Here is a 14,679-nt window from a genome sequence, read left to right as displayed (position 1 = left end):
TTACTGTTTTGTTTAAAAGGACTAGTTTATGGTGCTAGAAGGGCAAATTCAAGTAAGAAAACATTAAAATTATAGTGGTTAGCGATCCTGTGTTTATATTATTTTAAAAATGGCGAATAAACTTTTTTCAGCATTTTTCTCCTGAGTACTGAGTGCAGAGAGAGGCAAGGATATTAGTTATGAAACTGTGATTAGTAGAGTTTGTGGTGGAATTTTGACACAACCTTAATTGGGCCAATGATACTGAACAGAGCTGTTACTGGCTAACCATGTGTTGTCCATCTTATATTTTAAAAATGAATGTGTTGAAGGTTTACAACATTCAAGAGTATAGACACACAACATTACAGAGCATAGACATATCCAGTGTGTTACTAAAGTCAGAATGTTACGTAATACGAATTCTCCAATGGTTACATGCAAAACAAAAAATCTTTTAAAGTTAAGTTCACTGTATACTTCAGCATTAGTACATAAAGGTAGTAAAATCCCCAAATGTGCATTTCAATTGTCCCTTTCCTTCTTAATTTTAAAGACCGTCAGTGGACTACTGAGTTCATAATAACATTTCCATCAACCTAATTGAGTAAATGCATCTCATGCAGATTAGCAATAGCTGTTTTATGCTGCCTGTTTTTCATGATCTAATTGCTAATTTACCCTCATGTCTATCTGCTTTACTGCTGAAATTGTGTAATATTCTCTGGGGGCTCAAACTAGAACCAGTGCAAGGGGGAATTCCATATAACTTGCAAATAGGAGAGAATGCAGCATGGAGGTCTCATTAACATGCAGCATTGCTAGAGAAGATACAAAGTGTGAAAAGGTAATTTCTTGATAAGTAAATATTATCCTACCAGGGAAATCTCTGTGCAGAATTTTAGCTTATTCTATTGACACCTGTGCATGGTTCCTGTTAGCACTTCTCACTATATTTTAAACCTTTTTTCACCTCACTTCATGTTTAAGTGTCAAATATAATTATTAAATCCTCCATGAAGTAGATGTTTGTAAAAATGTGGTTTAAAAAAAGTTTTTCTATTATTTATATAATTATATGTAGCTGTTTTTTACTTACAGAGCTGTAAATATTTTAACATTTGAATTTTCTGATTTCTCCATTTAAATTCATGTGGTTTTCCTAGCAACCTAACTTGTTACAAGGATACCAGAAGAAAGATAGAACACAATTCCAAAGTGCAGCTTTATTTGTAGACTTAAAGGTGATTTTTCATTGAACCAGTAGTATACATGTAGATCATCCTCATGGTAAGGGATGTCCCTGTGACCATGGATAGTTCCTTGGTCTAAATCCTGATATTAAAGAGGTGATTTATAACTCCAGTTCAGTGGTCACCAAACTGAGTAGCCTTAGGCTTCCCAGGACTAACCAGCTGTCAGTTTTCTCAGTTGGGAACTCAATTTACTTAGAGTTTGAGTAACTACCAAGTCACACTCTGGCGGTATATGGTAGTTGGTTTCTCTGCTGTTTTGGGGAGTTTACACCACAGGGTTTCTGAAATTCAGAATTGCAAGGGTCTGCTTTTGAGATGTTTTGTGGGTCTGTTTTTCAGAGAGGCTGAGCATATAATCCCATTTGAAGGCCAACTGAGTCTGAAGATGCTCAGCACCTCTGAAAATAAGGCCTGAGATCTAGATCTGCCTAAACTTCCAAATGTTAAAACAAAGATATTTGTAAATAAGAAGAATCTAAGGGGTGGGAGGAACTAGACATGAGCTCAAAAACATATACTTTGTTCAGCACATTTGAGGAAAGGGGGAAAGCAAAAGTGACTTTTGAGATCTTTCTGCCTCATCCATTCCTGAGGTCATCTGGTCCTGTCTTGACATGTCCTCTACACGAGGCAAGGGTATTGGATGGTGTAGTGCTGACTTTACACCACCGGGGGAAACGCCAGCTATCCATTTAGGGCAACTTTCTAGCTGCTGCTCGAAGTGAGTCCAAGGATCTAGCCCAATGTGTATTTACTTGTTTCTTTGTAGAAGAATAAAACATTGTGCTGTGCAGTTTTGGTTATGACAAACATTTGTCTTCCTTCTCCCTAATAAAAAAAAAAAATTGAATCCCCTTTTGAACTGAAAAGCTCAACTCAACTTTAACCATGGAGTGGCTAAGAACACCTCTAAATCATGATCATTTCTCTTTATTTTTGTAGAGGAGAAGAAACCTAAAGTCAAGAAACCAAAGTCTGAATTCCCTATATACACTGCTTCAGAATCCAATGCATATATACCATCATATGATCATGGAGCTTCTATTGAAGAGATTGAGGAACAGATGGATGATTGGTTGGAGAATAAGAACAGAACATACAAAAAAAAGGCAAGTTAAAATTTCCCTTTACATTTGTCAAGTACATTTGAAAGTTCTTCTTTGAGTGATTGCACATGTGCATTCCACTCTCGGTGTGCATGCACCCTGCACGCAATCAGCAGAAATGTTCCCCTCGATGGTACCTGACGGGGCTGCTTGAGCACACTCTTCTTACCATGCAGCACTGGTACCAGTATAAAGGGCCAGCCAACCCTGAGTCCCCCTCAGTTCCTTCTTGCTGCCTGTGATGGTCCCTGGAACTGCTACTCTTGCTTCTGCAAATACTATGTGACTGTGTTCTCTTGTATTTTATTGTAAATAATGTAGTGTTATTAAGTTCACTCAAAGGGTGCCATACCAGTTCCAAGAATGCCAGACTCTGCTTTTTCTTTGTTTGCAAACACCTTTCCCATTTCCTCAGTGCTTGGTCCCATGTCACCACAGGCCGTTGAGTGTTGAGTACTAAGAAGAGGAATACACCCGCCAGTTTATTTCTACCCCTTTCACGAAGATCTTGTGGTCCAACAGGTTCAGTCTCTCCCCTCACGTGGGAACCATAGAGGAGGTTCCACAGAATGTAAGAGGAAGGGTTTCTGCTCCCATTATTTCCTAATCCCAAAAGCAAAGGGGAGTCTCAGACCTAAGTTAGACCTGTGTCAGCTCCACAACTATCTCAAAAAAATTTCACATGGTCACTCGCGCGTCTGTTTTTCCCTTTTTGGAACCTGGAGACAGTTACACCACCCTCGATTTCAGACACGTCTACTTCCATGTGTTGCTCTATCAAGGGCATGAACCCTTTTATGCCAGCACATTCAACCCACCATTTTCAGAATGGTGTATCTAGCAAAACAGAATATCTAGCAAAACAGTATCTTGTATGGTATCCTATAAAACTGTTGTCACACGGATCATTAATATCATCATGGGTGTATGTACAGGTTATGTATAAAGAATTTTGTATGTGTGCTAGAAATGTAAAGTATGTTTTGGAGCTAGTGGACACATAAGTCTGCCCTAGACAAAGGAATGTTGTTTTACCCATTGCCTGTCTCTCCAATGCAGATTGAGCAAGGGGAGGCAACAGATCGTGGAAGCACATTTACATGTAAGGTAAACAAAGGCCTTGTCTACGCTAGAGGGGAAATTTGATCTAAGCTACGCAATTTGAGTTATGTGACTAGCGTAACTCAAATCAACGTAGCTTAGATTTACTTACCGCGGGGTCCACATTATGCAATGTCAACAGGAGATGCTCTCCCGTTGACTCCCGCACTCTTCTCGATCCGGTGGAGTACTGGAGTTGACGAGAGAGTGATCTGTGGTCACTAAATCAACCACCGATGCATCGATCGCTGCACGTCGATCCCCTGGTAAGTTTAGACAAGCCCAAAGTAATTAAACCAACTGGAGAAGCAAATGGACCAGAGGAGTAGGGAGACAGCATGGTGTCTTCACAAGCAGCAGGGGAGAAAAACTTTATCTGGGGACATACTTCACAGGAATATATTTCCCTTCTTTTTATAGTCCAGTGAATCTTTGAGGGAACCCCTGAGTTATTGATCACTTAGGGGACATAGGGAACAGAGCACCCTTTGAGCCTGTGAATGGTGGATCCTCTTGGCCTGTAGGGCAGGAGCTGCTACTGGCTTGCTGTAAGTGTGAAACTCTTTTAGGGAAAGATATAGCTTGCTAGAATTAAGTTTTAGGCACTAGAAAACATGTTGTTTTTGTTTGTAACCCTTTTCTATCTCTTGTATTCTTGCCTGATATCACTTAAATCTGTTTCTTTATTACTATACTTATTCTTGTTTTATTACAAAACCTTCTTGATGTTCTATTGAAGTAAAGTGGGAGTCCTCAGCTAAACTAACAGGCTGGTGTGTGCTCTGTCTCTTTGGAGGCAGAAAACTTTATCTGTGGGTATCCAGTGAGAAGGACTGGACACTGCAGGGAGATGTCTCTGGGGAACTCGGTAACTGGGTTTGCTGGTTGTTATTTGCAAGGCAAGGTTTTGACTGACTCGAGGAGTTTGCTAGCAAGGCGTACAGTCTGGAGTGACATACAGTTTAGTAGCAGCAAAGCTCTCACTTGCTGAGGCGGACGGGTGACCCAGTGACTTACAGTTCTGGGTTCCCTGAGGAGAATGTCACAGTCATATATGTGGTATATACCATGTGGTTATGCCAGCATAATATCCATACGCTAAAGTCCAGAGAACAATCTTTTTCCAGCAGTGTCTCTTGAGGCTACACATGCACCCTGTATCCCCTCACGCCCTCCACAGCGAGGGTATAAAAGGCAGAGCACCCCCAACTGACACTCAGTTCTTCTCACTGCCCATGGTAGCAAGTTGGAGCCTCAGTGTCCTCCTGGTTACCCTGTAGTATAGCTAGTTATGGGATTTTTTTAGCATTATTTAGTCTAGTAGGTTAGCTTCAGATAAGTTATATTTGGTCATTGGTTTATATAAAAAACAAAAATATTTTCTTATTGTTTACACCTCGGTACTAGGACTAGGTCTGATGGTGATGAGCAGGTCTCCAGGCTTTAAAATCTTCCTTGCCTGCAAGACTGCTGAGCCTGCTAACGATGCAAAGTCAAAGTGTGCGTTTTGTTTAGGGGAGGTTCACATCTCTTTCCCTGTGCCATCTGTAATTTTTTTTTCCAAGTGTTCAGAGGATTCCTGATGCTCATTCGAAATTGTTCCTGATGGAAAAAAATCTATGTGGAGTGTGTCTGACTCTGTGGTACACCCTCAGCAGTGGTCTCTTGCTTTGAAAACATTTTCAACAAGTGCCCTGGCTACAAGAGATGCCACCCTGGGATATAAGAAGTCTTCTGGCTCTAAGTGCCCTCATGCTGTTAGCAAACACTGAGTTTCATCAGCCCTCTTCAGGTCAGTCAGTGTCTCCTGTTACACAAGAGAGGAAGGAACAAAGATCTCCAGGCACATCCCAGCATCAATCACCATCCTCAGTGTTGGCCAAGAAGACAGTCTTCATAAGCCTTCTATAACCAGGCTTCTATGAAATCACATCAGTACTGTGAGTCTAAGTCTAGGGAATCATATACCTTAGCCTCAGTGCCACATCCTGTACTTTTGGGGACCATCACCTCCTCGGTACCATATACAGACATGACCACTTCTGGGACGCTAGCGTCGGAACTGGTTGTCATGGTACCTTTGTGATACCACCTCCCTTGCCTGCTGAGACTGTATTTTCATAACTTGTGTACCTTAGTTATTTTGGAATCAAAGTCCGTTGCTGGATGGTTCTCCTTTGTCTGCAGTATGCAGAGCTCTGCCAGCATCAGAACCTAAGGTATTGAAGATAAAAATATCTGTGCCCAACTTTGCTGGTACTGATGGCTATCTTTCATGTGAAATCTAAGGGTCTTCCAGTTTCTACACTTCAAGAATCTTCTGCATTAGAAGAATTTTATTCATTTGCATCCTCATCTTTGCATAGTAGTCAGAGTCATTCTCCTAGGGGGTTTTCACCTTTGACTAAGTGACCTGAGAGTGCCCTTGAAGGAAATCCTTCTTGTCATAGATCTCATGCTCCAAAAAAGTCTCATATTCCCTGGTTCCCACCTGTATGGCACTTACAAGCCCTTACCTTATGGGACGCAAACCTGGCCTGTTTGGTCTTCATGGAACCATGATTCTCTTTCATTAGCTCCTCGTTCAGTTGCATGAGGTCCAGGGTAAAGTCTGCTCTTCCAGTGATCATGCCAGGGACCCTCAGTCATCCCATTAATTTCTCATTGGGCAAATACATTGACTATATCAACTTCAGGGCTTTCTAGGACCTCCTTGAAAGGATGGTGGACACCAGCACCTTTCCAGGATCGCCTTAAAAGAATAAAGATTCACCTGGAAGGTGTCAAGGAAAGAGCTCATAAATTCTTTGATGTTTTATACCTGATATCCCAAGGTCAGTTAGCTGTGCTGATTAATAAAGGCATTCTTGAACCCCCTAAGGATTTATGCCAGGCTCCAGCATCCATCTTGGCCACGACCAGGAAGGCAGATTGCAGATACCAGGTACCATCTGAGGCATTTGAATAACCTTTTTATGCACCTGATACCTGGTTTGTTGGTTGTAACAGCAGTTCACAAAAAATCTAAGTTGCCTGATCTGTTTAGGTGAAACCTCAAGGACAAAGAACCTAAGACGATGGATCTGCTGGGGGGAGGGGGGATGTGGGAGTTCATTCATCTGCTTCTTTGCAATTTCAGATAGCCAATTGTCCTGCTTTATTGACTAAATATAACAATGTAATGGGACAAGGTTTTACTACTGTGGGAGAGACTTCACTGTTAGGGCAAAGACAGCTCTGCAGGCCTCTCTGGATGCTTCTGACGCTGCAGCCTGGTCAATGGCCACTGTGATGAGGTGATGGTGAGGTGACTGAGAAGAACAACGTTTTTGTGGTTGTCAGGAATTCCTACAGAAGTTCACAGCACTGTTGAATATTTGCCTTTTGAGGGCCTTTTTTTTTTTAAACTCCAGAATGGATGAAGCATTGCACTTACTGAAGGATTCCAGGCACCACTTTGGTCTCTCGGTCAATATTCCTCTTCTGAGAAGGAGTATAAAGGAACATTTTCTAGACAGTGATTTAGATTCCAGTTCAGCAAGGGTGTATCTTCCTCAAGAGATTTGCCACAATGAATCATATTATCTTGTCTTCAGTCTCACCCACTGAGTCTGCCTCCACTTTATGGGTTATATATTGTCTACTGCTTATGTGTCTAGTACTTATTCATGGTTCTCCCTTCGACCTCCCTGAGTTTTGCTAAGGTTTTTCGAGGTGTACTAATTGAGCAGCACAGCATGGATTTCCCTGTAGAAATTTCTCAGGAGGTACTTTCATTTCTTCCTTGATGTACAGACTTTCTAAATGTCTGCCAAGGTATTTCATTTCACTAACTACCCACATCAAACACCCTAATGACAGAGGCATCCAAGTTGGGCTGGGTGCACCCTTGGACTCTCTCCAGATCCAGGGCACGTGGTCCCAAGCAGGGACTGCGTTGCATAAAAATATGCTAGAGCTCAGAGTATCTAGCCTGCACTGCTTTTCTTCCTCTCCTTCAGAGTATCGCTACTGAAATTCTGATGGACAGCATAACAGTGATGCACTATATAAACAGGCAAGGGAGAAGGCAGGATCCAGCACTCCAGTTTTCCCCTGAGTCCTATGCCGTTTTTTCCCAGCTCTCTGTCTCTGGTGCCCCAGCTGTGCCCATCTCTGCTTCCTGGAGTCATCGGTCTTGAGTTTATATGGTAGAGTTCATCCTTTCCAGAGTGTGTGTAGGGCGTCTTCCTCCGTGTTTCCATGCATGGGCCCCTGCCATCCCAGTGGTCCTGAACTGGGAGGCCGTATGCTTATATCCTATGTCTGATCAACTTCCTGTAGCTTTCCATCTTCCAGGTTCCCAGAAAGATCATCTCACCTAAACAGAAAGCACTCCATCAATCATGAGTGGAAATTGAGATGTAGGATTAGATCAGGTATTTCTAAAATGGGACGTTCCCCTTGGTAGATCTGTTTGCTTCCAATGTGAACATGAAGTGTCCAGCATTCTGCTCCGGGAATCAGACACTGATAAGTCACTCAATCTCTTGTAAACCCTGCAATGTCCGTTAAGCATTGGGTGAAAGTACAGTGGCCACCCATGTTGGAGTAACCCGTTGGGGCAGCCTCAGAACAGAACATATGGTCCTCAACCTTCTTTTCACAGCTTTCTGGCCAGTTAAAGCACAGATATCACAGACTGCAGTCCGTAAGTTGAAGTCTGGGAAAGCATCTGGGGTTTGTGATATCGCTGCTGAATTGCTGAAGACAGGTGCAAGTATTTTTATCATAGCTACGTAGGCTTTTCCAGACCATCTGGTGCACTGTTGTCATCTCCAGTGATTGGAAGAACAGTGTTGTTCTGCCTCTGTTCAAAAAGGCTGGTAAGGCAGAATGTAGCAACTATTGAGATGATATGCTGCTGTTAGCTTCTGGGAAAATCTTTTCTCCCATGTTAGCATCTTGAATCAATGATACACTGCGTGGCAAAGGCCAGAATACTCAGTGCAGCTTTAGAGCTGGTTGTTCCATTGTTGACCAGATCTTTACCTTGAGACAGCTTTTTAAGAAGATGGCTGAATTTAATAAGCCAGGTGTGGCACTTTTTACATAAAGCCTTCCATCAAGCCTTTGATCACTATGTCATGCAAGTTTGTGGGATCTGATGAGGTGACTTGGTGTCCCTGGGAAGATAGTATTATTGATAGAAGAGGTTTATAATGAATAGAAAGCTTATTAGATTTAATGATAGATACACAGCATAGTTCCCTGCGTCCATAGGAGTTCAGCAAGGCTGCGCTCTGTTATCGTTCAGTAGTGGCATTGATTAGTTAATGGATAAGCTTGAGGAAGCAGCTGTTGGTGGCGTTGGGCTGAACACAGTTCTGTTCTGAGATCTCGAATATGCCAATGACATTGTCTTGTTGGATCAGTTTGGTGAATTGGTGCAGCTGCTGGCCAATCTGGTTGAGCTAAAAGCAGTGTGTGTTGATCTGGTTATTTATCTGGATAAAACTAAGCTCCTGACCATTGCCATCAAGCAACCTCCAGGTCCAGATTACGACCAGCTCAGTATTAAATCTGTCTGGACTGGTCATCAAGTACGTGGCAACTGTCAAATATCTGAGCAGCATCAGAGTGTTGGAAGATGCTAAAGAGGTGGACGTTTATAGAGCAGCAACTTCAGCCATTTTTGGGGCTCCTCAGCTGCCTCTGTGGGGAAGTCATGACATCAGACTATCTACGAAGTTGAGGGTCTATAGACTCATGGTCATACCAACTCTGTTCTACTTAAATGAAATATGGGCAATGAGGAAGGCTATAGAACACCAGATGAGTATTTTTTGATTCTCGTTGTCTTCATCATATGCTCCGTATTAAGCGGCACAACAAGATCACAAATATAATTGCTGCCAATCAATATGAGTTGATGGAAAATAGCCCTTGTCAAACTAATTTGATATCTTTTTTGATGAGATTACTAGTTTGGTTAATAAGACAGGAGTATTAGTGTAATATACTTAGACTTCTGTAAGGCATTTGACTTGGTACCACACAACATTTTGATTAAAAAACTAGAACTATATAAAATTAGCATGGCATACATGAAATTGATTAAAAGCTGACCAAGTGATCGGTCTCGAAATGTAATTGTAAACAGGGAATCATCGTGAAACAGTTTTGATTAGGGATACAGCTGGGATCAATTCTTGGTCTAATGCTATTTAACATCGTTACACAATGACCTGGAAGAAAACATAAAATCATCACTGATAAAGTTTGCAAATGACCCCAAAATTGGGGGAGTGGTAAATAAGGAAGAGGACCTGTCACTGATAGAGTGATCTGAATCTCTTGGTAAACTGGCTGCAAGCAAATATGCATTTTAATATGGCTAAATGTATACGCGTAAGAACAAAGAATATAGGCCACATTTACAGGGTGAGGGACTGTATCCTCAGAAACAGTCACTCTGAAAAAGATTTCAGAGTTTTGGTGGATAATCAGCTGAAAATGACCCACCAGTGCAATGTTGTGACCAAAAGGGCTATTGTGGTCCATGGATGCATAAACAGAGAACATGGCCATATTGGGTCAGACCAAAGGTCCATCTACCCCAGTATCCTGTCTTCCGACAGTAGCCAACGCCAGGTGCCCCAGAGAGAATGAACAGAACAGGTAATCATCAAGTGATCCATTCCCAGTCTCCCATTCCCAGCTTCTGGCAAACAAAGGCTAGGGACACCATACCTGCCCATCCTGGCTAATAGCCATTGATGGACCTATCCTCCATGAATGTACCTAGTTCTTTTTTGATGTAGCAGTGGTGAGCATTGAAGAGGGATTTGAAGGAGGACAAGGCAGTTGCCTTATGGATCAGTTCTGGAATGGTGTTCAGTTCTTCAAGAGCAGTGCAGAAACATGCTTGGGGACTTTTGTGTGAGAAGCTGACAAATGGGTGGATTAGATGGGAGCTGAGGAGAGGGGTACCTTTTTCACTATGCTGGATAGAGGTGAAGGAGTCCAGGACCTGACTTCCATCTAGGGTCCTGATGCACCTTTGAGTCTATATCGAAATACCCAAAAGGATGCATTTTTTTGTTTTATAATGATGATAAAGATCAGGAATTATTCTTTGATACCCATCTCCTTTCCAACTGACTCACTAGCCTCCATTGTCTTTTCCACACAGGTAATACAAAATATATATGCTTTGTATTGTACTCTGTATTTCCATATAACTCTTGCGCACTTTATCATTCTGTGTATTGGACGATATGAACTGAAGTCTGAAGGAACAATTCATCCCCCAACATGCAGTAGCATAGGCTGCTCTCTATCCTGATTCAAGCCAGAGAATAGGGTTATGAGGGTGCAAAGTGATGGCTTCTGGAACCCTTACTGAGAATTGTCTAATTTTTTAGATGTTTACATTTTCTGCTTGCTTCATTACTGAAAATTTAAATTTTTTAGGGATTCTCAAGTTTAGTTATGCACAGAAACATTTTTAATACAGGAGATATTATTTTGAAGATATTGTTTAGTGCTACCAAGTAAATATAAATCATTCATATTCTACTAGCTAAACACTTTCAAAGCACCTAGTGAATTCTTTTCATAGAAATTGGTGCCAGGTAAAATTTTGTATAGTTAGTTATCTAACTCTGGAATGGGAATTCATACAATAGCAGTGTCATCTGTTTTTAAATCTGGTTCCCTAAATGGCATGAGTCAGTTCCCAAGGGAACAGCATAAGTAATACTGAAATCACTGAGTTAACATAACTAGGTATCTTACAGTGTCTGAGTTTTTGGAGAGCATCATTGTAAAGGACTTTTTGGTGACGTTGACTTTATTTTCCAAGCAACGTGACATTCAGAGGAATTATTGAATTTGAAAGTTCCGTAAATCTCAGTTATCTGTTAAATAATGAATGTCTTCAGATGATGCACTGAAACATTTGTTTTTAATGTTTTGTTTCTTTGGTTTTCATTCTGATGTACAATTAAGTATCTGGATTTTCTTCAAATCAGCTCATCAGAAGGAAAGTACAAGCAGCTTCCCTTGTTTAGATTGAACTTCTACTTTAGTCTTTACATGAATTCTGGTGATGGATAAACAGTGCTGTGTACATACTTTTGTTGGGATTTAGAGGATATTTAAAGGCTATAAATGTCACAGTTTGTATCCTGCTTCATCACATCAGTTTGTTGCTTTGTGTATACTATTAAGCTACCTATCATATTACTTTGTAGCCATTTAATCCTTTACCTTCCTGTTACCTGTCTAACGTCTTCAGATCACTTTTAATTAGACCTGAGAGAATGAAGGGAAAATTATTAGTGGACATGTTTTGTTACATCTGAATTATTATTTGATCTGATTTTTGTTGTGTTGTTATCTTTTCTGCAAACATTAATGCAAATAGATTTTTTTTATACGAATATCAGGAAAGGAACTTTTATTCATGCCCAAAGTGCACATCCAGATACTTCAACATGGCTTTGTGTATTTGGGAATGAACATAGTATTAGAAGGGAGGAAGAGACTAGGAGAGTGCGAGATCCAGTGATTTTGAAAAATAAATAAATGCAATGAAGTGATTCTTGAGACCTTTCTTACTTTGTCCAGTAAAGCAGAAATGCCACAGACACACCCCTCCCCCAGAATCAGTGGATGCAGGAACTTGATGGGGCCTGTGGTGAAAGGAGGACAGTCCCAGTAGCAAGGGGGGGACACTCTCATCAAGGGACAATAGATAGCTCCTTCCCCTGGGAGTTTCTGGCACTCATTGGCCATCTGGGGGAGAGGGGTTCTGATTGGTCAGCATTTCCCAGCTCCCAGGATTTAGCCCAGTGCAGGGACATGTGAAGCCTCTTTTGGCTCCTTTCCAGCAAAGAAAAGGTTACTCACCAGCTTGCAGCAGCAGCAACAGGAGTCCTCCAGATGCAGAGGGAGGCTGATAAGGATCCTGGGGCCGCTTTCCCCAGGGGCAGAAGGTCTGCTCTGGTCGGGGGCGGGATGCTACTATGGGGGGGATACCTCTGCCCACCCATCCCAGCATGGTGGCTCTGACTTCAGTCAGAGCAGGAGCCCCCTAAGGGAGGGATTCCAAACTGGTTCCTAACCCTAACCCTCCCCCACTTTCCCTGATTGAAGGATGGGGGCTGGGAGTCACGTAGTATTTGATATAGTGGTGGTGAAGGCCCTGGCTCTGTATTCCTGGGCTTGCCCTGCTGTAGATAGCTCTAGGGCAGTGGTTCTCAAACGTATATTATTGCGCCCTCCTCCAGTATTTTACCTCTCCCCCGCCACACAAGTACATATACCGATCTATGCAGCAGTGGTGCGCCTCTTGAATCATTTTCAGCTTCTTTGTTTTTCACTTGAGTTGTTTTTTCCTGTTGCACAAATGAGCCAACAATCCACTATAGTAAGAGCAAAAGCAAAACTGCGATTGTGGTGCTTGCTCACAATTTAATGTGGACACCGCATCCTAGCGAACGGATTAACATACAGATGACAACGATTTTGTGTAATGCTATGCAAGCTTAACAGAGATCTGTCAAAATGCACAGCGCCATCTGGAGGAATCATCTTTGCTAGTTATTCATTGCTGTGGGTAAAATGTGCACAATACGTTTCTTCACACACACACCCCAGCTTCTCATGCCCCCGCAGAATATATTTCACACCCATCCGGGGGGCCCTCCCTCCCAGTTTGAGAACCTCTGCTCAAGGGAAACTGCTCTCCCCAGTCCCTCACCTGTGGAGGGGAGATTCTAGGGATCACACAGTGCCTCTGTGGTGGCTGGGAAGGGCCCTGTGTCCTTGGGCGGCCCTGCCAGGGCTGGGTCTGTTGTATTGGTCCCTCCCGCTGTGTGCAGGAGGATAGGCCGCGGGTGTACTCCTCCCCCACCCCAACTCTGGCTTCCGGTGGGGGGAGGGGAAAAGGCTTGTGTGGCCTTAGCCAAGGGTACAACAACCCAGCAGGTGTCTGCTCCAGAAGCCATCTCTTCTGCCCCATCACTTCACCCTCCACCATCCACAGTGAGGCAGCAGGAGTCAGGGCATAGATAGTAGGGGTGTCCTCCTGTAGTCATGGGAGGGGACACACCATGCCTTAATGGAGGCACTGAGAGTTCATTTAGGCAGCTTTTCCAGGGATTTGTGGGCTTGGGAGCGCAGCCTCCATGGAGGAGGGTGTGCTCAGTCTTCACAGGAAGGGAGATCAGACTAGGATCAATGGCCTGCAACAGGCCCAGAAGGAGAGTGAGAGGAGGAGGAGAGCAGCTGGGCAGGAGCCAGGACCTCAGCAGAGACAGTTCGCTTTGCAGGTGGTGGTGAGTCAGAGGAGTGCATTCCCATTAATGCCATCCTGAACCCTCATACAGGCCATCCACGGAATGGATTCAGGCTCTGAGTTTAAGGATATTTGAGGGTCCAAGCCCCAATGAGGTGGATGAAAATGACAAGGAGTGGGTGAGTGGCTCTGGGCCTGGGCCTCACTCCCATAACTTGCCAACAAGTTCAGCAGGCATCTTCAGGATGTGGTGGTGGGTTCTTCAGCAGCCCGCAGATACTGACAGAGGGATTGCAAACCTTGGCTCTCAGGGGCAAGGCCCAGGTCACTCCTTCCTTGGACACTTTCCGCCAAGGGATATATGGTGACCTGGTAAAATCACTGGCATTGGTGGCCTGTAGGTTGGGCAGCCTGCCTGATAAGAATGGGGCCCTCTCAGAGGAGGGGTGACACTCACAAGTTTGGTGTGGGACTGGTATCCTGCAGAGGTGTTCCTGTCCTTCACCAGGTGACACCATTCCTAATGAAACCCAGGCAGGAGACATAGCAGCTAACATCTCTAGAGTTTATGTGGGGGGATAGCCCATCGGTCTAAAGGGTTTAAGGAAAAGGTTGGAAAGGGAAACTTGTGAATTTATTTACCATGCTGTTTAGAGAAGAGCAGACAGAGCTGGAATGGAAGGGGGTGGGGCCAAATAGCACTGTTGGAAAAAAAAGATGAGGACAAACCCTACAAACCTAACATGACTCAAACTCTTGAAGTGGTCAGCAGCCTTTCGCATTTACAGTAGAACCTCAGAGTTCCGAACACCTTGGGAGTGGAGGTTATTTGTAACTCTGAAATGTTCCTAACGCTGAACAAAATATTATGGTTGTCCTTTCAAAAATTTATAACTGAACATTGACTTTTAATACAGCCTTGAAACTTTACTATGTAGAAGAAAAATGCTTC

At 43.0% G+C, this 14,679-nt stretch overlaps 1 protein-coding gene across 4 annotated transcripts in view; it reads left to right on the top strand.

Annotated features, from left to right (window-relative positions):
- The window catches only part of DNAJC1 (DnaJ heat shock protein family (Hsp40) member C1), a 185,605-nt gene that overhangs the window by 101,893 nt on the left and 69,033 nt on the right, over window positions 1–14,679 (top strand). For 3 of the 4 annotated variants that reach the window (XM_048837926.2, XM_048837928.2, XM_048837929.2), the window contains 2 exons: window positions 2,178–2,344; window positions 3,401–3,448. In XM_048837926.2, the coding sequence (XP_048693883.2) occupies window positions 2,178–2,344; window positions 3,401–3,448 (215 nt within the window). The remainder of the gene's footprint in view (window positions 1–2,177; window positions 2,345–3,400; window positions 3,449–14,679) is intronic. The other variant, XM_048837927.2, reaches the window with a different exon arrangement.

The sequence above is a fragment of the Caretta caretta genome, chromosome 2 (assembly GCF_965140235.1).
Source record: "Caretta caretta isolate rCarCar2 chromosome 2, rCarCar1.hap1, whole genome shotgun sequence".
Taxonomy (NCBI): domain Eukaryota; kingdom Metazoa; phylum Chordata; order Testudines; family Cheloniidae; genus Caretta; species Caretta caretta.
This window is presented reverse-complemented; position numbering and strand designations above follow the sequence as displayed.